Source organism: Python bivittatus, unplaced genomic scaffold (genome assembly GCF_059951505.1).
Source record: "Python bivittatus isolate LINGU-HERP-01145 unplaced genomic scaffold, Pbiv_v1 ctg000850_np1212, whole genome shotgun sequence".
Lineage (NCBI taxonomy): Eukaryota > Metazoa > Chordata > Lepidosauria > Squamata > Pythonidae > Python > Python bivittatus.
Window position 1 is genome coordinate 33,172,256 of NW_028277112.1, and position 24,996 is coordinate 33,197,251.

At 39.5% G+C, this 24,996-nt stretch overlaps 1 protein-coding gene across 1 annotated transcript; it reads right to left on the reverse strand.

Moving 5' to 3' along the window:
• Positions 1-18: 18 nt before the first annotated feature.
• Positions 19-23,376, reverse strand: HABP4 (hyaluronan binding protein 4). The gene is made up of 8 exons (XM_088130022.1): positions 22,960-23,376; positions 15,404-15,551; positions 10,218-10,379; positions 9,564-9,635; positions 8,203-8,286; positions 4,336-4,504; positions 2,018-2,200; positions 19-1,585 (listed from the first exon to the last, which is right to left on the reverse strand). The coding sequence occupies exons 1-8, from the start codon at positions 23,252-23,254 to the stop codon at positions 1,529-1,531; spliced, it is 1,170 nt and encodes a 389-aa protein (XP_087986148.1). The 5' UTR covers positions 23,255-23,376; the 3' UTR covers positions 19-1,528.
• Between the last annotated feature and the right edge of the window lie 1,620 nt (positions 23,377-24,996).

The following is a 24,996-nucleotide window of genomic DNA, read 5'->3' on the forward strand; positions in this document are numbered from 1 at the left end:
AAAGGAAAGGTGCTTCAGCTTATGCATGGGTACGCAGGTAACGCCTTTCAGCAACTCCTTAAACCAAAAGCTGCTGTCTTTTCCATAAATTATCAGTTGTGCAATCCCAGGAAAATATGCAGCTTCTTTAAGAAAGTGCCAACAGGTACTATTGTGCATTCTTCCCATCATTTAACTCCTTATACAGCAATATGGGGAACTGGATATAGCTACAGAACAAAGTATAGCTTCCCATGCTTGTGGCCTTACAGGCCAGATGGTACCTTGGGGGACACACTCTTTGGTACCTTTTAACCCACAACTTGACTCCACCCATTCATCCTTTGCAAGATAGTACTTCTAACGTTCTTTGTTGCTGAAAAATCAACTTTGTATATCAAATGAACCAAGTCAACCATAAGCCATGCATTAAGACCTTCAATCAATGAACATGCCAGGCATGGCCACCTGCAGATCCAAACCTGCCAGCACTCCTGCAGAAGCACCAACGGGTTGGTGAAGCAGGCTTAGGGGAGAAGCTGAGTCAAGTCACAGATTGATAAAATGGTACAAATTGAGCTTTGATGCGACATTTTGCACCCTGATACAATGTCCACATACGACACCACAAGCATAAATTGCTTTACCATGGGTCTTTTAAAGATCTAAACTATGCTTTTTGTCTGTGATGTACAAAATGTTCAAGCTAATAGCAAACCAATACATTAAGAAGATTCTACAATGATAAATTAAGAATGCAATTGAACTTTGGTGTGGCAAGGTGTGGCAGGTGGAGGATACAAGTATCAGGTTTATGGTTTCCCTAAAATTTATTCTATTTAATGCTGTTCTATGAAGAATTACTATTTTAATCAAGTCTTCCTGATAAAAAGTTTTCCATACATATGAAAATCAACTAGTGAGAAAGCAAGCCATTCCATAGTTTGCCAACTTTTCTTCCAAAATACTATTCATTCTATGATTTATTTGTAACTTACCTCATTCTTCAAATAAACTTTAACTTCCAAATTGTAACTACAAAAATCTACAGTTTGCAGCTTCCAGTATTAAATGATTAAAAAATAAATGATATAAAAATAGCACCCCTGACCTCATCCAGTGAGAGCATCTTGTTTTATTGCCCAACTTCTGAAAATTATGCAGTAACAAGTATGGCAAAGGTATAATTCACTCAATGAAATCAGAGAACAAGTAGTCCAAACATCTATGGTTTGCTGTCCCCAAACAAACCACCTTGTATGCTTACATTTGTGATAAAAGGGACAAAGACTCATCCATCTGTACCTGTTTGACACCATCATCCTGAATTTTTATTTGAAATTCCTCATGTATGATACCATAAGCCTTCACACAGCTAATCCAAAAACAGTGGTACTGGAACTTGCCTCCAAACCCACTGGGTATGTCTTAACACACAGAAGTGCAAAATTCACACACAAAAGTCATTTCTCTCTGTAGACTCGGATGATTCTCTTCTACAGCAACATAGTATCTCCACAGCTATTTTTGGAGGTGTCATTGAGTTCTTTCAAGACAAAGCAGGAAAATCCTCAGGGTCATCTGGGTTTGGAGCAGTGATGTGCATCTAAAAGGAAAAGCACAAAGCAAAACCAGATGAGTTAGGTAAGAACTAGCTATTTATCTGTTTACTAAGATGCACATGATTTTGGCTTTGTTCATTACTGTTGCTTCAATAGTCCATGTACTAATTTACTGTTAAGTTTATCCTATCCTATTTTTTCCTAGCTATACCCTTTGATTTACTGAATCCAAGCTTTTAAAAATTCAGGGACTCAGAATTTACATTCAATGGATCCAAGTAGTTTCTTAGGTAGGAGTGGGTCCTGCTGCAAAAAAAATTATATATATATATAGGGTTTTTTTGGTACATCTACAAATTCTGTGATTTCTATTGCCTTCTTTTTGCCCATGGACACTGCCATTTTGATTAGGCAGATGTATAAACTGAATTGCTACAATGAAGTAGCCAGAGATTAGAATTAGCACGTGTAATTACCATCACTTCTGGTCTTGGCCCTGAGTCCTCAACTCTTCGGACACGCCCACGACCACCTCGTGCTCCTCTGGCTCCTCGTCCAGGACGAGGCAGATTCCCAAAGTTAATGTCCAGCTGAGAAGTGATGTCATTTGCTGCTTTTCGGGAAAAGTGAGAATCATCCTCAAAATCTTCCTTCAGCACCTATAACAAAATGTATCCACATTTTTAAAAAAGCATGCTTAAATGCCAAAAGCAGCATTGAAGACTTGCTAGAAGGTGCAGGAAAAGTATATTGGTTAAAGATTTCTAAAAGATTATTGGATTATTTATTTAATCCAGTAATTAAATGTCTTAAATAAAGTGTCTTACCTACTGAATTACAAATTCAAAACAAAATACATGCAACAACAAAAAAGTAACCATCAAAGGAAGGCAGCAAATAGCAAAAAAATGTATCTTAAAAAATAGCCAACCATTTTAAAATAGAAGCAAGAAGTGAATGTCACATTAATGTCACTGCTGAAGCAACTCAATCCCAGGGCATCAACCACCAATATTAAAAAAGGCAGAGAAACCAAGGCAAGGACTTCTAATGATGATTTTGAAGTATGAACGGAATAAACAAGATGGTCCTTGGCTATCTTCTGAAGTTGCTAATCCCAGTGAGAAATTATTTTATGAAGTATGTTGAGATTGTTAATACTAATTCTCCAGCAGATTGAATGAACTGCTTTCTATGTAATATGGAGAGAACAAAGTATAGTACACTTCTTAAGATTTGGATTTTTTTTCCAAGCAACTAGTTCTTTATAAAAAATTGCAGAAACCACAGTATTTTGCAAAGATGCCATATCTGTGTGCCCAATGCTGTTTTTATATACTTTTCACCACACATATTGGAAGAATATAATTTGTATTAATACAATGCTTTTTTTTCTTCCTAAGTCCTTCAATAATTTGAAACAGTTGTTCAAACAGAAGATAATTAACTTAAATCACCAAACTACTGTGCATGTTACTACCTTTGTAGAGCAAGCTGCTTGCCTCTTTTGAGCTGAAAGATGGGAGATTTCTGGTTAACTTTATTCTTATTTTTTCTGTCACTCAGTCCTCTGCAGCTTTATGAGTCAACTTTTTCTTCAGACAAATTAGTACTAAACAGATAATTCAGAACCACTGTATCTAAACACCACATTGTATTTCCCCAAGCACATGAATCACATTTCTACACAATTACATTCAAAGCAAACACACTTCAGAATGAAATATGATTAAACCTAATATATTATCAAGATCTTCAACTAGAAACAGTGCATCAAGGGCCAGACGAGGTCTTTTAATATAAAAAAATGCCCTGGAAAGATAGAGGACATTAGACAGGCTTCATAGACAGGCTCCTAAGCAAATCTTCATGGGCAGGGCATTCTAAAGACAATAGAACTGCCACAGAGAAACTATGCTCCCTCTATGACTCATCTCCCAACAGAAGTGAAACACAACATAAAAGCCATTCTCCAGGGATAGTGATTCTCTGGAGAGACTTTCTCAAAAAATTGCCCTTTGATGAGTTAAGAAAGCAGCTGCCGGTACATGTCCACTCATTACTTTCATTAGCTGACTTTTAGACACTTCTGAAACACAGTCACACCTGGCCAGCAAAGCTTCAGAAATGTGAATATTTCTATTTGCAAACTTTTGTTCCACAGTCAAAATATCACTTTGGATATAGTGATGTGCAGAAAATAGATGTGACCAAATAAAAACAGGCCTTTGTCTACGAACTTTCTTGTGACTATGTGTATGTGTATACGTAAGTATGTGTATGGAAAAAGTATCTAGAGGATCCTTCACAAATTCACCCGAGTAGGAAAGAAAGAGGTTCAATCCAGTCTAACATTTATGTCGTCACGCTGCATAAATGCAGCTCTGTGCAGTCTATCCTGTGCACAGGGCTCCATTCCTTCATGTGAACACAATGCAGTCTGAGTAGAATCCATTGCTTATTCTCCCTTTCTGCCTGCTGAACATCCTGCTCAATGAAAGAATGGACTCAGTAGTAGACTGTAACCTAGAAACGGAAACTGAACAAGTAATAAGAACCACAAATTAGAAACAGCAGCAAAAATGCTTCTCTAATCACTACAAATGAAGTACAGAAAAAAGAAAAATTAAGTCTGTGTTCTGGACATTTTAAAAAATGGACCGTGGCTGGGGTAAGTTCTAATAGTGTTTTTCAATCTATGCAGTGCCTAGGTATAAATTTCAATGTAGTACAGCTAGAAATATTAACACAGAGTTGAAAGGAAGAATCCTCTGAATTCTAATGTAATGCTTACATCATCTCTATATTTTGACTTGTGAATTACCACTGCTTTGGATGGAACAGTGGTTTCAGGCTTCCGGATGTTGAACTCAGGCTTTGGTCGACTTTGTTCCTGAAGATTTTTCCACTCATCCAACGTCATCTCTTGAACTACTTCTTCCACTGGCTCTCCTTCAGCAATTCTAAGGGTTTATAGTTGTAAAGTAAAAACCATTAGCCTGTGAAACGCCAGTGAGGGAAAGGCAGAATACAACTTAAATGAAGGCAGCTATTTGGATTTCTATTGAACACTAAAAGTGGTTCCTTTTTTTCCACACGATGGTTTGCCAAGCTCATAGAAATGCAACCTGCAACTAGGTGCTGCAGCTTGGAGGGCTTCTATTCAATGTTCCAACCAGCCAGGCATGCCCTCTTCAAACGTATTCTAATCCCTATCCACTTCAGACCAGATATTCAGTGTTTGCAGTTCACTCTATGATCAGTCTGCATTATACTATTTGGGTTGGTTGGGAGACAAAACTTTTCCTCAATAAGATGCTTTCCTCCCATCCCTCACTTTTGTAATTTTGAACCTTTTCTAAGCATGCTCGAGACATTTCATTTCTCAACAACCTCTTTTGATAACACAGCCATAAGAACATAGCACACAGCAAACCACGTTCTGGAGTGGATCAACACATTCAGAATTTTGAAAGCATGTGGGGACTCTTAACAACACAACTGCCATGGAAGGAGGACTTGCTTATTCAAACTGGTTGGTTTTGTTAGACATAGCTAAAGATAGATAGTAATGGGATGGAATTATTCCCCTTCTCCCTAACTCCTAAGGATGCATCTTATCACCTCAACTGTTTTCCTGGGCAGCTGGACACATTTCCTAACAAAACAGTTGTCTGAAGCCAGAGGGAGACCAGGCAGACCAAGATGAAGATGATGCCAAAGAGACTACCACTTTGTTTTACAGCATACCAGCTTCATTCATGCATTCAAAAAAGAAGAAAGAAATGAAAGCAATGTAGAGGAGTTAGACTGGCAAATGTCCATAGTGCACCATGTTGCCTACAGCTGCATTAGCATAGCACTTATAAATGTTTGCATCCTAAAATGTGCCTTCTTGCTAAACATACTTTGTTATGTGCCAAAATAGTAAAAGTTAAGCCTAATAATGGCCTATTTAGACCAGTCATTCTGGTCTACATTTTGTTGGGTATATATCAAAAATTACACTACAGTTTTGCTATCTGCTCCTTGCATGTCTTCGGGGATCAAATATAATTTGGACACATGTTCTAAACTGATCTTAGCAACCCTGGTACATCATCTCCCACCTTTGGCAGGCTGAAATGTTTAGGACTTAGAATATGTCTTCCATTACTATGCCCTAGCAGCCTTCCTCAACCCAGGTCCATCTAGATATTTAGAAACTCTATGATTGTCTTAGATTGTCTTATTGTTGACCATTCAGGCTGGGACTCATAAGACCTATAATGTACAACTTCTAAAGATTGAGAAATTTTCCACAGTTTAATACAGAACTTCTGCAAAATTATGGTTAAGGTGCTGAATAGGATCTTGGGAAACACAGATTCAAATTTACACTTGGTTGCAAAACTCAGCAGGTGACTCTGAGCCAATTGCTCTTTTTCAGACTAATATACTTCATAGGTGCTATCAGAGAGATAATACTGCAGAAGTCTCCAATATACTGTGCTTTAAACTCTCAGACAAAAGATGTGATTATAAATGCAGGAAGTGAGTAAACATGGAACCTTGCTACTTAATTTTGCCATAGTACATTCAAGATGTATGATCAAAACCAATCTCCATTTATGTATGGCGTAGCTCACACTAGAGATAGATCCCTGTCTTGAAATAAATCCAAGAGGGCTGCTGGCCTACAAACATTTTACTAGCCTCCCTGCCTCATATCTCATGTATAAACAAGGCCAGACATTTGTCAAACAAAAGAAAAAAAGAACCAATTCTTATTTCAAACAAACTATGAGACCAATATATCCTGATAAATATATACGCTTTCTAGAAATCTATCCAATTCCATCATGACTCTGGGTGGCATACAGTCTAAATTTAAAATAATACAGACATTTTACAGCTGTGGCAACCATTCTGTTACCAATTCAATGCCGAATTCATTTATACGGAGAGCAGAGTTTTCTATTGGGGCTCTTGCTATTCCTTCTTTTCTTTTCTTACCATGATGGCAAAAAAAAAAAAAAGGTAATATAAATGCAGATTAAAGCAAAAACAAATATTAAGAAGATATCAGTGGCAGAACAAATGAGATAGGAAAATCAAAGAAATATTTGATATTTGAATTAAAAACTCATCTCCATTGTAGAAAAATGATAGCATAGGTGAAGATTAACAGAAGCATACAGTACAGGAAAAAAATACAAACTGAAATGAAGCAGACAGTTCCCATATACTGAAATGGATTCAATTAGCACACAAAGTCTGGAGCTTATACTGATGTTCATGTTATTTGGCATACTACATTACAAATAGCATAAACTCAACAGCCAACCCCCCCACCCCTATTTCATAGCTACATACAAGAAACACTCAGCATAACTTATCTATATCTTGTACCATATTCATCCATCCATCCATCCATGTATTTACAAGCCATCCCAATAAACTAGAACTCTTAACACTGGCTTCAGGCAGTAATTAGAACATTTTCTCACAACTGAAAAGAAAAATGTCTCATTCAAAGATGGACATAGAGGGTTGATTCAGGTTTCTTATTTGCCCTTATTTTTCATTCAACAAGATTAAAATTAAATTAAAAGGAAATTAATTTTTGAAAAGTGGTCAAAATAATATGCAAATACAGCCTTCCTCAACCTGGTACTCACTAGATACCTTGGATTCCACTTTCCAAAATTCCCCACTTCAATTGTTTGCAACAGTTGTAGAGGGCAACAGAGGCCAGGGAAGGTGTGGTAAATGTACTCTGCCCTCCAGGGAAACCTGTGCCTTGAACTTTTGTTAGTTTTCTCATTACCAAGAAAATCTTTAGAACAAATAAATCAGATTCTTGATTTCAGATGCCAAGAAAATTACGTGCATTATAATTTTATATATATCTATATAAATTATCTATATATAAAACATAGTTTAGATAAGGAAATAGACATGCAAATTACTGTTAGGTGGTCTGATGGAACTATCTGCAGCAACTGTTATGAAAAAAAATCATCCAAATATTCTATTTAGCCAATTCTAATTTTATAATACGTAACACCGGATTTCACCCCAGAACTTTCTTTCAGTTCAACACAGCCATGTGAGGCAAGTGGATCACGTAGCAAAACAAAGGATGGAGAGACAACAACTGCAGGGATTCTGTGAAACAAATAATCAGAACAATGCCAGAGTAAGTGTCCATGCACTGGATGGCCATGCACTGGTTGGCCAGTAAAGGACACTGAAAAGGCTTCACTGGACACAATGTTCTGCTTCTAGAGTCCTACCTAGCTTTCTTAAGGCTCATATATGGTAGCCTATCATGGTTTAACAGATATGTTTTGCAGTCTATCCAAGAAAACTACAGCCTATTAGTTGTTTGACAGCATGGCATACCAGCTGGCAAAGCCTGATATAAACCATTTTACTAACCATCTGTGCAAACCACAACATATTTTTCAACCATTCCAACAACTTCTAAAGTTCAGTCTACAACTGACATCATTAAAGCACTGTTATAATGCACCAGGATCAATTCCATTTTCTAGCAGCCGTGCTGAAATCAGGTCCACTTGGCATACAGTTGGAATAAACTTCCATGCAAGTGGCCAGATGTTCTGATACATATTTAAGGAGTAACAAAAGCAAGATTCTCAAAACCAGTCCATACTTCATTGGAGGTTCTCCCTCAGGTGCTCCTGGGGTGTCTTCTGTTTCTGCAGTCTCTTCCATAGGAGCAGTCTGTTCCAGCTCACTGCAGAAATATTAAAGCACAGAGTGAAACCACCTGAAATACAAAAGCTACAGTAGCCAGGATTCTTAATATGGCCTAAACAAAAATGTAATTCCTCACCCTTCTATAACTACATCCTCTCATATCACTAGGCTGGGGAAAGCTGCCTCACAGTCTAGGGTTGGGCTCACAAAATATAAACACCTGCAAATAGCATGCTGCATTATGCATGTCTGAATCTCAGGAATAGTATGTCATCAACTTAACAGAGGCTACACAAATCTCATCACATGAAAACACAGAAAATACATGCCCACTCTTCTTCCTTAGTCCATTCCTGTAGCCCAAAGCCAACAAAGAGATACAAGCATTTAGCTTCTGTCATCGATACCCCTTTTTTCAAGACAGTTACCATTGACCAATATAGCTAGAGGTCATTTTTCTATTTACATTTTAACCATTTCATTTTGCCACAGACATAGCGTATACAAATCTTTACTTTTCCTTCCTGCATTACAATCTTTCATACTGAATTATTTGAGCTGGAACTTAAGAAAACCATCCATCTTCAGGGTCTGGAGTAGAGGATTTTTCTGGCTCTTGCATGAGAGAACATTTAACAAGAACCCCCACACATAAATGTAACCACAAGGCTATTTCCTTTTATTACAGGAACTTCAGGTTTTTTAGCAAAACAAGACCAGGCATGTCTTTCTGTTCAAATCGTAGCTTCCAAATGCAGAGGAAAGGATACAGTAGATTAAAGCTGAATAAAATATCCAAATGTTCGAGGATTATAAGAGCTGAGAAAGAAACTAAGACAAAAAAAGACAGATGTGTCTCAGTTCTGCCAAAGCCCCTTGAAAAAGAGGCCTTAGGGAAAAATAAATTCTGCACCGCTTGCTGCAGCAAGATTAGTCTAAATGAATGTTTCAACCTAGAAAGGGATGCAAGAGGCTGTGGGGGAAGGGCAAGAGTAAAGGAGGAACAGCCTAAAATTCAGGCTGGCCCTAAGGTGAGTTTATTTAAGGAAATTCACCAATAACAATTTTTCATCCCTTTCCTTCCCCAATGGTCCTCATGCATTACATTACAAGTGACCCCATACATCTCACATTATTCAGATGTGCACTGAACTCTCTGAAAAAGACTTTTCAAAAGGATAGGGAAGGGACAGGATACTTCTCTTCAGTGAGCTTCTGATAGTTAAAATAAGTAACTTTAATGTTATGTAAGACCTGGAAATGATGCTCTCAATAATATCAAGTCTAGGAAAGCTGCAAACACATTTCTCATACCTCAGATCATCCTTAGCAGCTCCCCAGTTACGTGGTCCACTTCCACCCCTTTTATCTTCTGCACGGACTCCTCTATAGATAGAAAATTCAGTTTTCTTAGAAATTAAATCATGTATATACACAGAATTAAACAGGTTTTTACCAATTTGAGATCACTTCCTGACCCGATGTGTAGAATTCCATTCTCAGAATTCTGCAGCCAACATGGTTATTTCTGAGAATTCTGAGAGCTGAAGTCCATATCTGGAGAGCATCAAGTCTAGAAAAAGCTGAGGTACAAAAGATGAAATTCTACAAAAGCATTAGCATTCCCCACCACTTTTGCTCAGAATCGTTATTATAGGTCTATTATTTATTTTGTAAATATAAAACCCACCTTTTGGACCAGCTGACGTCCAGGACAGCAGCCAAAAGTTATTAAAAGTTTCATGCATTAATGAAACAAATGCATGAAAAAGAAACAGAAATCAACTAATTAAAACTCAGAACAGCAAAGCCAATTTTCATGCCAAACTCCTGCCTGAATATAAATATTTTGTTTGTTGACAAAAGGATAATAGACAGGGAGCCAGCTTCACATTAAAAAATGAGCAATTTGTTCAAAATCCAAGACTGATTAAGAAACTGAAAATGCACATCCAAAGCAGCACTCACGTTTTGTCACTCCCACTCTGCCGATCAAATTCCCGCTTCCCTCTTTGATCAAAGCCATTGAAGGTCCTGTTCATTCCACCACCTCGGCCTCTGCCCTGCATCCCACCTCTTCCTCCTCCACGACCTCTCACTGGCCTTTCCCGATCAAAGCGCTCTATCGGTCTGAAAACAAAATGAATGATCCTTTAGTTGTTTACTAAATCAAAGATAATATTACTGCACTTTGGTTCTCAGATCTGTTGTCATTATCTAGAATACTAAAAGTCTTTCTCAATAAGCTATCTCAATGTTCCAATCCCAGCACTGGACAAGTTTGTAATTTCAGTTCATTCATTCATTCATTCATTCATTCATCCATCCATCCATCCATCCATCCATCCATTCATTCATTCTGTACTTGAGAGACTCAGTGTGATGGAATGGACTTATGAAGGCCAGGCTCAGGGAGATAAGCATGTTCTTAGCCCCCAACAGGAGCGTGGGAAGTTCAAGAAGATGAGGCTGGCACCTCCCTAAGGAATTCACGATGTTGTGGCTGGTTGGCTTGGGAACTAGGGTTCAGTCTGGTGAGATTGATGTCAGGTTCAGCCCAAAGAACTCCAAGAGACAATGCAAATACAGTTCTGTTGCATTTATTAGCTTCAACCTCAAGACAGAAATCTCACCAGACTGAACCCTAGTTCCCAAGCCAGCCAGCCACAACACCGTGAATTCCTTAGGGAGGTGCCAGCCTCATCTTCTTGAACTTCCCACGCTCCTGTTGGGGGCTAAGAACATGCTTATCTCCCTGAACCTGGCCTTCATAAGTCCATTCCATCATACTCAGCAGGTTACAATCATAACACTAAAACATCCATGGTACAGTTACAGAACAGCAAGCAATAAACAGCCCCCCCCCCATTAACCCACAGATAATAAAAAACAACCAAAAAGCAATAAAAATAGATGCCAGTTTTAAATAGAAATTAAATCAATAATTATGCCAATTCCAAAGACGCTCCCAGCTCAGAATGGTGCCACAAACTTCTGCCTTTAGGACATTCAATCTTAGATAAAGGATGCAGAATTCCATTATAATTGGAAACCATTCCTAGACTACAATCTAATACATGGATTTGTACCAATCCCAAATTTTTCTATGTATAGAGTTTATGCTTCAACTTTACAGGAAGTTAGATTCCTGGTAGTGATTCAAATTATTACAGCTTATAATTTTAGTCAGTGATTTATACTGTGTTAATATGGTTCCTAATACGTATTCTTAGCTTAAAGTTAACAGTGATTTTTAAATTTTTAAGTGATATAATATTTTATAATTTTATAAGTAATTAATGATATATTGGAAAACTATAATCTCCATGACATTTTAGATGCCTTATTTAGTTACCTGAATCTTACTATTTGTATTTTACCCTGTTGTATTTTTGACATGTCTTTTTACAGGTAGTCCTTGAGTTATGACACTCATTCAGCAACTATTCAAAGTTATGATGGTGCTGAACAAATGGTACTTATGACTGGTCCTCAAAGTTCCAGCTATTGCAGCACTCCCCAATCACATGATCACGGTTCAAGCACTTGACAACCAGCTTGCACTTATGACAATTGCAGCGTCCTGCGGTCATGTGATCACCATTTGCAACCTTCCCTGCTAGCTTCCCAAAAGCAAGTCAATGGGGAAGCCAGCAGGGAAGGTCGCAAATCACTCCCATAAGTTGCTCCCACTGCTTTTTCTCCTGAGGACCCCCACTATGGAGTATGAGATCCCAGGGATCTCAGGGGTCCCAGGGATCTTGTACTCTGTAGCACCTTCCCATCTGCCCGCAGTCTGTAGCGCATGCCCATGGCCACCAGCCCACCCATGCTCCATAACGCCCACCTGCAGCTCCTGCCCATGCTCCATAGCACCCGCCCACGGCCCTTGCCCACACAGGCAGGACCCACCCATGGCCCCCTCCAGCCCGCCTGCAGCACCCTCATGCTTCTTGCCTGGGACTCCCACCTATTCCTACTTAAAGGTCCATACAGTCCTGGGGTTTTGATGGCAATCAGGACTGCCAGGATTGCTGTCACTAAGCAATATGGTCACATGACATCATGCTTTACAACCGCATCACTTAGCGAGGGGGGGTGTTAAGTCTTTATGTGAACAAAAGCTGGTGTACCAATACAAAGACTGTAGACAGCCACTGCTCTATGGATCTGGAGTATATGACTGTTAGATGCAGACCCATATACAGTGGGGCAAAAAAGTATTTAGTCAGCCACCAATTGTGCAAGTTCTCCCACTTAAAAAGATGAGAGAGGCCTGTAATTTTCATCATAGGTATACCTCAACTATGAGAGACAAAATGAGAAAAAAAATCCAGAAAATCACATTGTCTGATTTTTAAAGAATTTATTTGCAAATCATGGTGGAAAATAAGTATTTGGTCACCTACAAACAAGCAAGATGTCTGGCTCTCACAGACCTGTAACTACTTCTTTAAGAGGCTCCTCTGTCCTCCACTCGTTACCTGTAGTAATGGCACCTGTTTGACCTTGTTATCAGTATAAAAGACACCTGTCCACAACCTCAAACAGTCACACTCCAAACTCCACTATGGCCAAGACCAAAGAGCTGTTGAAGGACACCAGAAACAAAATTGTAGACCTGTACCAGGCTGGGAAGACTGAATCTGCAATAGGCAAGCAGCTTGGTGTGAAGAAATCAACTGTGGGAGCAATAATTAGAAAATGGAAGACATACAGGACCACTGATAATCTCCCTTGATATGGGGCTCCATGCAAGATCTCACCCTGTGGGGTCAAAATGATCACAAGAATGGTGAGCAAAAATCCCAGAACCACATGGGGGGACCTAGTGAATGACCTGCAGAGAGCTGGGACCAAAGTAACAAAGGCTACCATCAGTAACACACTATGCCACCAGGGACTCAAATCCTGCAGTGCCAGATGTGTCCCCCTGCTTAAGCCAATACATGTCCGGGCCCGTCTGAAGTTTGCTAGAGAGCATTTGGATGATCCAGAAGAGGGTTGGGAGAATGTCATATGGTCAGATGAAACCAAAGTAGAATGTTTTGGTCTAAACTCAATTTGTCGTGTTTGGAGGAGAGAGAATGCTGAGTTGCATCCAAAGAACACCATACCTACTGTGAAGCATGGGGGTGGAAACATCATGCTTTGGGGCTGTTTTTCTGCAAAGGGACCAGGATGGGATCCGTGTAAAGGAAAGAATGAATGGGGCCATGTATCGTGAGATTTTGAGTGAACACCTCCTTCCATCAGCAAGGGCATTGAAGATGAAACATGGCTGGGTCTTTCAGCATGGCAACGAAGGAGTGGCTTCATAAGAAGCATTTCAAGGTCCTGGAGTGGCCTAGCCAGTCTCCAGATCGTAACCCCATGGAAAACCTTTGGAGGGAGTTGAAAGTCCGTGTTGCCCAGCGACAGCCCCAAAACATCACTGCTCTAGAGGAGATCTGCATGGAGGAATGGGCCAAAATACCAGCAACAATGTGTGAAAACTTTGTGAAGATTTACAGAAAACGTTTGACCTCTGTCATTGCCAACAAAGGATATATAACAAAGTATTGAGATGAACTTTTGATATTGACCAAATACTTATTTTCCACCATGATTTGCAAATAAATTCTTTAAAAATCAGACAATGTGATTTTCTGGATTTTTTCCCCCATTTTGTCTCTCATAGTTGAGGTATACCTATGATGAAAATTACAGGCCTCTCTCATCTTTTTAAGTGGGAGAACTTGCACAATTGGTGGCTGACTAAATACTTTTTTGCCCCACTGTACATTTGATAAACATCAGTTTGCATATAGAACTAATAGATCCACAGAGGATGCTATAGCCATCACTCTCCACACTGCTCTGACTCATCTGGAACAGCGGGGAACCTATGTGAGGATGCTTTTTGTAGACTTTATCTCTGCATTCAATACAATCCTTCCACATAGACTGGTGTCTAAACTTATGGATCTTGAGCTTCCATATTCAATCTGCTCTTGGATTTTGGACTTCCTGTCTGGCCGCTCCCAGAGGGTTAGATTAGGCAATTATATCTCCTCAGCTCTTACTCTCAACACTGGTTCACCACAGGGCTGCGTGTTGAGTCCCTTACTTTACACTCTTTATACATATGACTGTACCCCCACTCACTTCAGCAATATTATCATTAAATTCACAGATGATACAACAGTGGTGGGGCTTATCTCCAAAGGAGATGAGTCTGCCTACCGGGATGAGGTGGACCGGTTGCTTTCATGGTGCGGAGACAATAATTTGGCTCTTAATATCAGTAAGACCAAGGAGCTTATAGTGGACTATAGGAGGAATAGATTAGATGTCCAGCCCCTGGTTATCAATGGAGACCGAGTGGAGCGGGTGGCCAGTTTTAAGTTTCTGGGTGTTACTATAAAGGAGGACTTGACCTGGGGTGCTCATATTGCAGCCTTGGTTAAGAGGGCCCAGCAGAGATTATACTACCTGAGACTTCTCAGGAAACAACAACTGAATGAAAAACTGCTGGTGACCTTCTACCGCTGTACCACTGAGAGCATTTTGACCTACTGCAACTGTGTATGGTTTGCTAACTGCACAGTGGCAGATAGGAAAGCACTCCAGAGGGTTACCATCACTGCCCAGAGGATCATTGGTTGCCCTCTCCCCTCTTTGGAAGAACTTTATAGTTCCCACTGCCTTAAGAAGGCTCAAAACATTCTTAAGGATCCATCCCACCCGGGACATTCTTTCTTTGAACTATTACCATCTGGCAGACGGTACAGGATAATAAAAACAAGGACGAATAGGCTGAAGAATAGCTTCCATCTTAGAGCTGTAACTATAGTGAATTCTATCGTATAGTGCAGTATTAATGCAGCATCAGGGGTTGTGCAATATGGAATGTGAAGGTTGTGTTATATGTTTTATGTGTGATATGTGTTTTATGTGTTCTATGGTTTTTATATTTTTAAAGCTGCACTGGGGTGGCATTTAATTTCGATGTACAAGTAGTACAATGACAATAAAGATTTCTATTCTATTCTATTATATCTCTCATTGTTAACAAGATGTTAATTTTTTGTGTAATTTTTCTTCGATGAACAGTAATTGATTTTGCATTTTCCAGAGTTATGACATATAATAATGCCTTCAATAGCACATACCTTTCAAATGTAAACTCTGCTTGTCTTTCCATTTCATGAGGACAGTATTCCCTGAAAGGTTTCCATTCAGCTTTATCTTGCTTTATGTCCGTACCTCTGTTTTCATTCCAACCCTGTTGTTCTCCTCTTTTTGGAGCTCGCTTTTGGCCTATGGAAAACCAACATATTTAGATTAGTGGCATTAGTTACATTTAAAACAAATTTCATTACCTCACATTTACTATAATCACCCAATCCTATTGCCTTTGATGCTATTTCCTTTCTGTTTCAATCAATGTCTTTGATCATAAGGCAACTCAGAGTAGCAAAAGATACCAAAGTGATAGAGAACTTCCTTGGAAATCTCAATATATGAACAAGAAAACAACAGCTATCTATTGCTGGCACAGCAATAATCTTAACTTCACTATACAGGTAGTCTTTGCTTAATGACAGTAATTGGGACATGAATTTCTGTTGCTAAGCGATGTGGTCATAAAGTGAGATGTCACATGACTGCATTGCTTAGCAACAGCAATCCCTGCAGTCCAGCTGCTGATCTTAAATGAAGTTCTCAGGTTGTTAAGCAAGGACCTCCTCGCAACTTCCTGCCGGCTTCCCACAACCAAAGACGGTAGGGAAACTGGCAGGAAGCTGCAAGTCCCTGGCAGCTGGGGAAGGGTGCACAGTGTGGGGAGACTTACCTGAGTGACTTGCAACCTTCCCTGCCAGCTTCCCCATTGACTTTGCTTGTGGGAAGCTGTCAGGGAAGGTCACAAATGTCAATCACATGACTGTGGGATGCTGCAACCGTCATAAGTGCGAGCTGGTTGCCAAGCACCCAGATTGCAATCACATGACCATGGGGTTGCTGGGACAGCTGGAACTTCGAGGACTTTCGTTCAGCATCATCATAACTTTGAACGGTCACTGAATGAGTGGTTGTTAACCGAGGACTACCTGTATATATAATGGCCAGGCTTCAGGCTTGTGAACTTTATTTTTTCCTAGAATCATAAGGATGAATCCCTGGAAGCTTGTGCAATACCACTTCATTATCCCTTTTGTGTCCCAAACTGGAACAGAGCTTGAGGCCCTAAGATGCATAATCTATTGTGGATTTCCCTAAGAGTAGAAGATAACAACTTTGATCAGAAACAAAAGTTAACCATGCTAGATTAAAGCAACACACAAACAGTTATGGAACATTTAAAAAGATCTCTGAATTTGCCAGCATACCGTACTCACAAATTAGATTTCAATGAAGCAAAGCTCTCAAGTCAACTTTAGGCTAACATTCACACCATGACTGGATGCAACTATTACAACAGTACGTGCTGTTTCTTAGAAAAAAAAAAAAAGAATGGGGGGGTAACTTTGCATTATAAATTTTAGTGAATGTGGTTGCACAGCTGATACCAATCATATTATCACACTATATACTTTTAATTTATACCAAGATTCCATAATTCTGATGCACACTGTTAAATTCAAAGGTGGCAGAATATTCTTCCAAGGTGTAAGGATACATTGCTATGTCCAAACAAAATCACAGTCTCTTTAAATGACTGATATTGTAGGGAGATGTTTGCAAAGGGAATTAAAGGACATAAAGCAAACAAACCAAGTGTTAAAAAGAAAGAACATCAGATCACGCCAGCTATCAAAAGCCCTTCATCAATTCTGTTTGTGTTAACCAACCCAACATTGTACTGAAAAGTTTATTTGCACAGAAGTTAGAAAATATCCCAAGTTGTTATTCAAATTAAATTACTATCAGAGTTTCTTTTAATTCAGGTTTCCAGGATTCAGTTTTACCATGTAACCACTGAGCTTGAAGCTTTGCAAAAGACTCATTTTGAGTGAAAGGGTAAAAACAGTACATCTCACAGAATCAGCATGGTAAATAACCTGACCAAAGTTTATCAATACATTTCTTTCATGAAGAAAGTTTCCAAAATCCATTCATGAGAAATGTTTGACTACAGATACATGTAGTATATCCAAAAACAACGCTTTGGTGGAGATTCCAGATAGCTGTTATTAATCAGAGTGGAATGCTTAAACAGATGGTCAAACAGGAAACTTCAGTGCAAGGCATGTATACAGACTCCCACACTATGGAATGTGCTTCCTCAGAACACTTACACAATTGCTTTTGTAGTCTGTATTCTTTTAGAAAAATGGTTGTGCATAGTCCAATACTCTATGAAGCAGAACAAGTACTATAACAATATTTTAAAAGAAAATATCATTGTCAACATGAGTGGCATTGCAATGAAAGTAGAGTGGCACAAAATGCCTTATCCAGTGAAGTCATTACAATGCTGCTGTGGTAGCAAACAAGACAGAAAAAATACATTTCTGCTATATAGACTTTTATATAATTTAATAGGCTGGAGCTCCACCCCAAGTTTCACACACATGAAAAATACTGAAAGACAACAAGAAATTAATACTGCTTTGAAGTAAAGAGATTAGTCTTGAGAGCCCTTAAGGCAACTTCAACACACTGAAGAAAAGTTTGTCAAGCTGTTATGTATGTATGTCTACATAAGACATAACCAAGCAAGGCAACTTTCCTTACAGTATAAACAACAGAAAAAACCTTCAGAAGGATTAGACTTCACACATTTAACTACACTGAAATATATATAGGTAGGCCCCAGTTTAAGAATGAGTTCCATTCCCAAGGTCTGTCCTTAAGTTGAATTTGTATGTAGGCAGGAATATTTGTATAATTCTGTATAAGTAGTATTGTGTAATTAACTCAAACCACTGTGTATTTAACTTGAATCATTGTGTATTTAACTCAAATTTTGCTACAATAGGCTCCATTCCTAACTATGGGTCATCCGTAAACCAGGCGTTCGTAACCTGGGGACTACCTGTATATGAAAAAAGCCTATTCTACGATGTTCAAAATAGTTTCACTTAAAAGGATGCTAAACAAAGGATTTGAAGGGACATTCCAAAGGATATGGAATTTCATAGCCATAGAACACCCGCCAATAACTCTTGTAAACAGAATTACTATAAAAATTATTTCAGTGTAAGAAATTTTGTAGGTCTGCTAATCAGATCGAAGTATTCCTGAATAAAAATGTTGTTTGCATCCATTTAAATCAGAGTTTAACCCTGATTTTAGAACTAAAACTATCTTAGTTGCTCTGTGCAATGATCTATGGCAGGAAAGAGACATGGATTATAATCCTGTTCATTCTCCCACTTCTCAGTAGTTTTTTTTATCACTGAGCATGATAGCGCATCATACAAATATTGCATCACCTTCAGTAACTTCCGTATAAAGCCCTTCATAATTCAACTCTAAAACTGTTTCCCAACCAGAGGTGGAAACCTCCAAAAGTACATATTTCAATGCTAAGAATTCCTAGCCAGAGTAGCTATGGCAGAGAATTCTAGGAGCTGAAATCAACCCACCTGGAAATTACCCAGATTGAGCTAAATATTTCTCATATATTCCTAAACTAGTCCACAGGTCATCAGAGATGCTGTTCCACAGATTGAGGTACATCTGCTCAGCCAGCAAGGGATACTTTCAATAATAACCCATTAATGAGCTATAGTTATCCATAGTTGTCTCAATGGATAAATAATATATGGAATTATGTTATGGAATAACCTTGAAACAGGTCTGCCAAATGCCTACTGTTCTATCTGCTGCAGGCAAACACCTATTTATTCTTTGGTTCTTTAATCTTCATATACATTTTTTATGTTGTATTAAAGTCTGATTCTGGTATCTTTTCACATTCTATGCAGTTAATTTCCACTTTACTTACATTTTGGCTTCGCTGAACAGAGCTGTATTCTGATTTACTGCCTATGGAATTTAAGATTCTATTTGTTGCATCAAGCATGCTATCTGCTACAGGGTGAACAATACATTTTTAAAACTAAAATTATAGTAGAACCTTCAGAATTGTATCAGTTATAAATTCTAACAAAATATGTTGGTATTAACATATAGGATTAGTAGTTTTAACATTAGCTTCTTTTTTTCCCTCCTCCTTTTTTCAAAGAACATGACATCAGTTCCTATATACTGATGTTCATTTTGGTTATGTTATTTTAATATATTGTTTTGATGACTATGAGGCACCCAGAATCAATCATGTGGGGTGGGATATAAGTTTTGTAATAAATAAATATTTACGTGATGTAACAACAAAATATAATCAACATTTACATATAAATTGAACACACCTATTTCATGAAGGATCATTTATATTTATTAAAATGTGTATGCACCCCAAAGATTTTACATGACTCATTATGGCCCAATACAAAATTAAAACAACGTATTTGGAATATAGACCTTATAAATCAACTTAAACTTAACTTCATCAAAATGTCCATTAGGAAAGTAACATTTTTCCCTTACAAAAACAACATCATCTCAAGTTTGAAAACACGCAGATATAGATATATAGATATAGATATATAGATATATATTTCCATTTCTCAAGTTAATTTCTGAAAAAAAAAAGGTACACTAAAAACAATTTAACAAACTATGGAAAAATAAGAGCAAATCAACCCATGTTCTTCATTATCTATAAGAAACTCAATCTTTCTCAACTTTAGTAGATGGTTTCAATTTGGAGACCAAGAGCAATAAGGCATCTTACATTAGAAAATGAAGGATTTATAGGTGCATTGTGACATAATGTACATTTTTGTAAACACAAAGTGGCTCTGGAGACAAAGTGGCTTCATACACCAGAATACTATCTCTGGAAAAAGTAAGATAATCTGAGACAGGGAAGCAGCTACTTTATGTCAGTTTGAGTTTGAGAATTCTTAAAGAATAAAAACAAATGCAAGCACTTGATAAGTTATTTAGACTGAACTTCCTGCAAGAGCTTGTACAAAATTGGTAACTGTAGCTGCCATATACAGACATGAGACTACATTTACACAAAATTTACCAATTCAAATCAATTAGTTTTGCATACCTCCACATGGGATTGTTAGAAAATATTTTGTAGCAACATGTTAGATTCCGGTACACCCACATACTTTAGCCTTGTCCATTTGGGGAATCTAGAAGCCACAAAGGTGATGCTGGAGAGGCTTAATGAAGTCCATAGGCTGCTAATCTTTGTTGTAGAGAGATCACAAAATCTCTTCCTATAGAGCCAAATATCCATATCCTATTCAATAGACGGCCAGATCCTGACTGAGGAAAAGATGCTGTTCTGTTGACTTGGGGATGATATTGTGGTTTAGACCAAAATATGCACATACCTTAAAGAACAGCATATACTCTTATTCCTTCCTTGTTCATTTTAGTTTTCCCTAAATGAACAGGAAAAATAAGGGACAAAAAGAAAGGGCCACTTCAGGTGTACTGTCTACATAATATACCTCAATTTAATTTGCAGAGTCATGAAACTTACTAGGGTTTTGGAGCACTTGAGATTCAAAGGAAAAAAAGCCCTTTGGATTGCTTAAGGGTCCAGACGTTTCATCTGTCTGCAACTCCTTAAAGCAGCTATGTAATTTGATATATTGTATAAAGCCAGTTTGGTGTAATGGTTAAAGTGCTGGCCAAGAAACCAGGAAGACTGGGGGTTCTAGGCCTCCTTTAGGCATGAAAGCCGGCTGGGTGACTCTGGGCCAGTCACTCAGCCCAACCTACCTCACAGGGCTCTTGTTGTGGGTAAATCAGGAGACAGGAGTATTAGGTATGTTTTATATATTTAAAAAAAGTGGAACAACAGTAATAATAATAATGTGAGTGTTGCATTTAGTTTAAAAAACTGCCAAGAGATGTTACATGATTTGCCCACCAGCAAAAGCACCTTTTCCCTATCAAATCCAAACAACTGTACAGCTCTATAGGTCACTACTATGGCACCAAAGTCCTCACGGAGATGAAGCCAAGCTACCTCATACAGACCTATAAGTATAATCTACAGACATACCATCTTTCTGCTGGAAAATATTTATTAGATTTTTATCCCATCTGTATTTTTTTTAATAAGTAACTCAAGGCAGTAAACATATATACTACTTCCTCCTCCTATTTTCCCCACAACAACCACCCTGTGAGATATCTCTGAGAATTTAATGTATGTGTATATATGTACACAAAATACCACTCATTTCTGTGGTTCCTAAGGCAGTCAGGACTACACTGCTAAAACTGCACACTCTGGCTCAACCCAGTACAGTAATTCAGGTTCAAGCCAATGGTATGTGGATAATAAATACTTAGGGATTTAACTGGTCCAGAGAGCACTATGCTTCATTATAATTTACAATGAAAGAGAAAATGACCATCAAAAATATTTCTGGCATATTTCTCACGGCACACACCTTACTACGTACCTCCTTTTTAACCTGTTTCGTTCATACATTTAATCTTTTTTTAAGTGATAATCTACTACAACTCGGCATGACTCCAGTATGGCCAGTGGGCAAAGATTGGGGAAGGATACAGTCCCCAATAGGTGAAAGGCAGTTTTAAACAATGATTCAATAAATGTATGAATCTGAGTTGTGTGAAAATCATTTCAAAAGAGAAAAGCATCAAAGTATTATGAAATTGTCTCCGCTAAAGCAAGCTGGCATCACTTTTCCGGTTCGGTTTAAGGATGTAGGGAGACGCAGCCAGTTCACATGTACTGTACAAGAGTCCCGAAGACAGCAAACCCAGCTTGGTGGAAAGCGCCTTTCCGCTGATGAAGCGATGGGCGGGGAGGCTTTCGCTATCTCTTGGCGCCGACTAGCCCTGTTAATTAGGTCTGAAGGCGGAGGCCGAACACAACGGGAAGTTAGAGCCGCCCTTCGCTTTCAGCACATGCACCACCTGCGGTAAACGCCGCTGGGAAAAAAAACCTCTCCGCCAGACGCCACAATAGCTCGCGCCCTTACGCGGATGACCCTCCCACTCCGGTCCCAGATCGGAGACTCGCCCCGGCCCGCCCAGAGAGGAGCCGCGAGCTAGGCGCAAGGCCGGCAGGTGGCTGCTTCACCCTCCTCCACTTCCATTCCAAGCCATAAAGATGCCCCTTTTCGTTCGCGGTATCTTCAGGCGGGAAGCGCCGGCGACAGAAAGGCAGAAAGAGAGGGAAGAACGCACGTGCGTCCGGAAAGGGCCAGGACCGGCGCGGGCTCCTAGTCCAGGCACACCGCCTTCATTGATCCAAACTAGGACTACCCGCCTTCAGACTTTTAATAACTGACAGACTGATTCTTATTCCTTCTCTTGTTCTTTGACGCATCGCTTTGAACAGACTGGGAGAGACCTACTTTAATGAACGCCCAATTTAAGTGTGCCGTGAAGCAAATGTCCGTGTAAGCCTGCAAGTCTCTGCCCATTTACCTATAAGTGAGTTTAATGGAAATTAATGAGATTTACTCGGGAAAAGGCACATCTGATGCTACAATGCGAGTCACGGACTCTACGGGCAAGGGGAGCGATCAAAGGATGCTTATTTCCAAGCAAGCTCGCCGAATTCAGTCTGCGCCATTGGCCACTTTCCCACTCCCGGCGGAATCAACTGCTTACCATCCCTGGTCCATGCAAGCCCCCTCCCGCTTCATACCAGGTGCTGGGGGGCTCTCCGACTGAAAGAACGGGGAGCCTTTTCGCTCCTTCTGGGATTCTCTTTTGACAGCGGTGGCAGCAGCGACTCCTCCAGGGCCGGTCTTTCTGCCGGTTGAAACAGCCGCTTCTTCGCGCTTCTTGCTCTGCTGCTTGCGCCGCTCTGCCTCGCGGAGGATGTCGAAAGGGTCGGACTCGTCGTCGAGCAGCTGGTGGAAGCGGTTGGCGACGGCACAGCCAAAGCTCTCCTGCATAGTTGTGGCGGCGGCCACAGGGCTGGCCAGCACGCCTTTCATTGTGGTGGCAGCCGCAGCGGCAGCTACCCCTTCCCGAATGCGACAGAAAGAAGCAAGTCCTCCTCAGCGCGGCCCAAGTAACCACGCCATGACCACTCGCCCGCCCCGTCCGACTGCACTGCCCAATCGACGAGCCAGTAATGCCTCCAGTCCTGCCTGATCAACCAATCCACACGCTCCGCTGCTTATCGCCCTACCCAATAATGCGCCTCACAAACGTGTAGCGTTATTAACCAATCAGCATCCGCAATTCCGCCTCAGTCAACCAACGAAAACACGGGATTCCCTCCGCTCAAAAATTTCCCACGCCGCTGGCCGATGACGTAGAGCGTCTGTGGCGTCACGTGCTGGAGCCTTGAGTCGGGGGGCGTTTTCAGTACGGTGTTATCAAAGTTCTGTCTGGGGGGAAAAGATTTGACTGTTGCTTAACTACTATGGCAACACTGATACTAATACTGAAACAACAATAAACCACTCTAGGTGAAGAAACTGACTGGTCCAATGACTGAAGGTGGTCTTGAATCTCTCTGGTTTTAGTCCAACATCTTAACGACTACATTGCACCCTGGCTCCTATGCACGTATGGACATGATATTAATGTGCAAGCGTGAAGAGCAAAAAAAAATTGTGTTAAAGGTAGAGCAAAATTCATTCAAAGCATATAGTTTTATGCAAACTGTTCCCAAATGACTAAGCTGTGCCTTTCAGCTTTTGCTTTAGGATGTCTCTATCGTAACAGATTGGCAATATAAAATCCATAGCCTTCCTCAAACTAGTCAAAAGCATTTCATGGTGATTTGTTTTTTGGACCTAAGAAGACAAGTTCAAGAAGTAATTTTTAGCCATATATGATTTGCTATTTGAAAGGATATTAAAAATGTACATAATGAGCTTAACTCACCAGATATATACAGACACTATGGCAAGTTAATACTGTAGATATGTCCATGTATTTTCCTTGGCAATAGTACTGAAGAGGCTTGCCATTCCCTTCTTCCAGGATTGATTGACAGATAGATACCAGTTTATCTTACAATCCTAACATTTCCTGCTCATCATATGTTTAAGTATTAACCAGATCTGACTTTGCTTAGTTTTTTTGTTGGCCACAAAAGAGTGGCACATTCATCTACCCGGCACATAAGGTCCAATCAACACACCGAGTCCTTTTATTCTTTTTATTGAAGCGCTTCAGCAGAAACGTTCCATCTCTCCAAGGGGAGGAACCTTGAGTAACATTTTACATCAATCTTTATACTTTTCAAAAATAGGGCACAGATGCACTTGATTCCATATTACATACTAACATCCTATAATAAGCGTAGCATGTTCTATGTTTTCTAAAATTTCTACCTTAGGGGTATGTGTTTTGCTATGTTAATTAGCTTTAGATTACACTAGGGTCACAGGTGGTCTCATAACAAGGTCACTCAGTGGTTTCTGGATATCTCAAAACCAGTCCTCTTCTCCTTTTCAAAGTACAATAACTTTCCATCTACTGTCAGATACCTGTTGCACAACCACATCCTCTTGAAACTTAACCGCAAACTATTAGTATGCTGTAGTAAATAAGCACTAAACACGTGGCCCTCAGTTTGAGATCAACCAAAATCAGTTATACACTTAAGCCCAAATATCCCCTATTATTATGCCAACCAGCTTGCACGAGATTTATTCATTTATACAGTTAAATCTCAATTTAAAAATCTGTTGAGAGGAAGGAGTTTCTATTAAATGTGAAG

What these genes read in the sequence shown, in the direction of transcription:
- HABP4 (XM_088130022.1), bottom strand. Translation starts at nt 23,254, where the DNA reads ATGAAAGGCGTGCTGGCCAGCCCTGTGGCCGCCGCCACAACTATGCAG. An exon ending in GGAGAGCCCCCCAGCACCTG is followed by an intron (nt 15,552 to 22,959) that starts GTATGAAGCGGG and finishes GGTTTTCCATAG; the next exon opens with GCCAAAAGCGAGCTCCAAAA. An exon ending in AGTCAAAATATAGAGATGAT is followed by an intron (nt 2,201 to 4,335) that starts GTAAGCATTACA and finishes ATTTTGTTATAG; the next exon opens with GTGCTGAAGGAAGATTTTGA.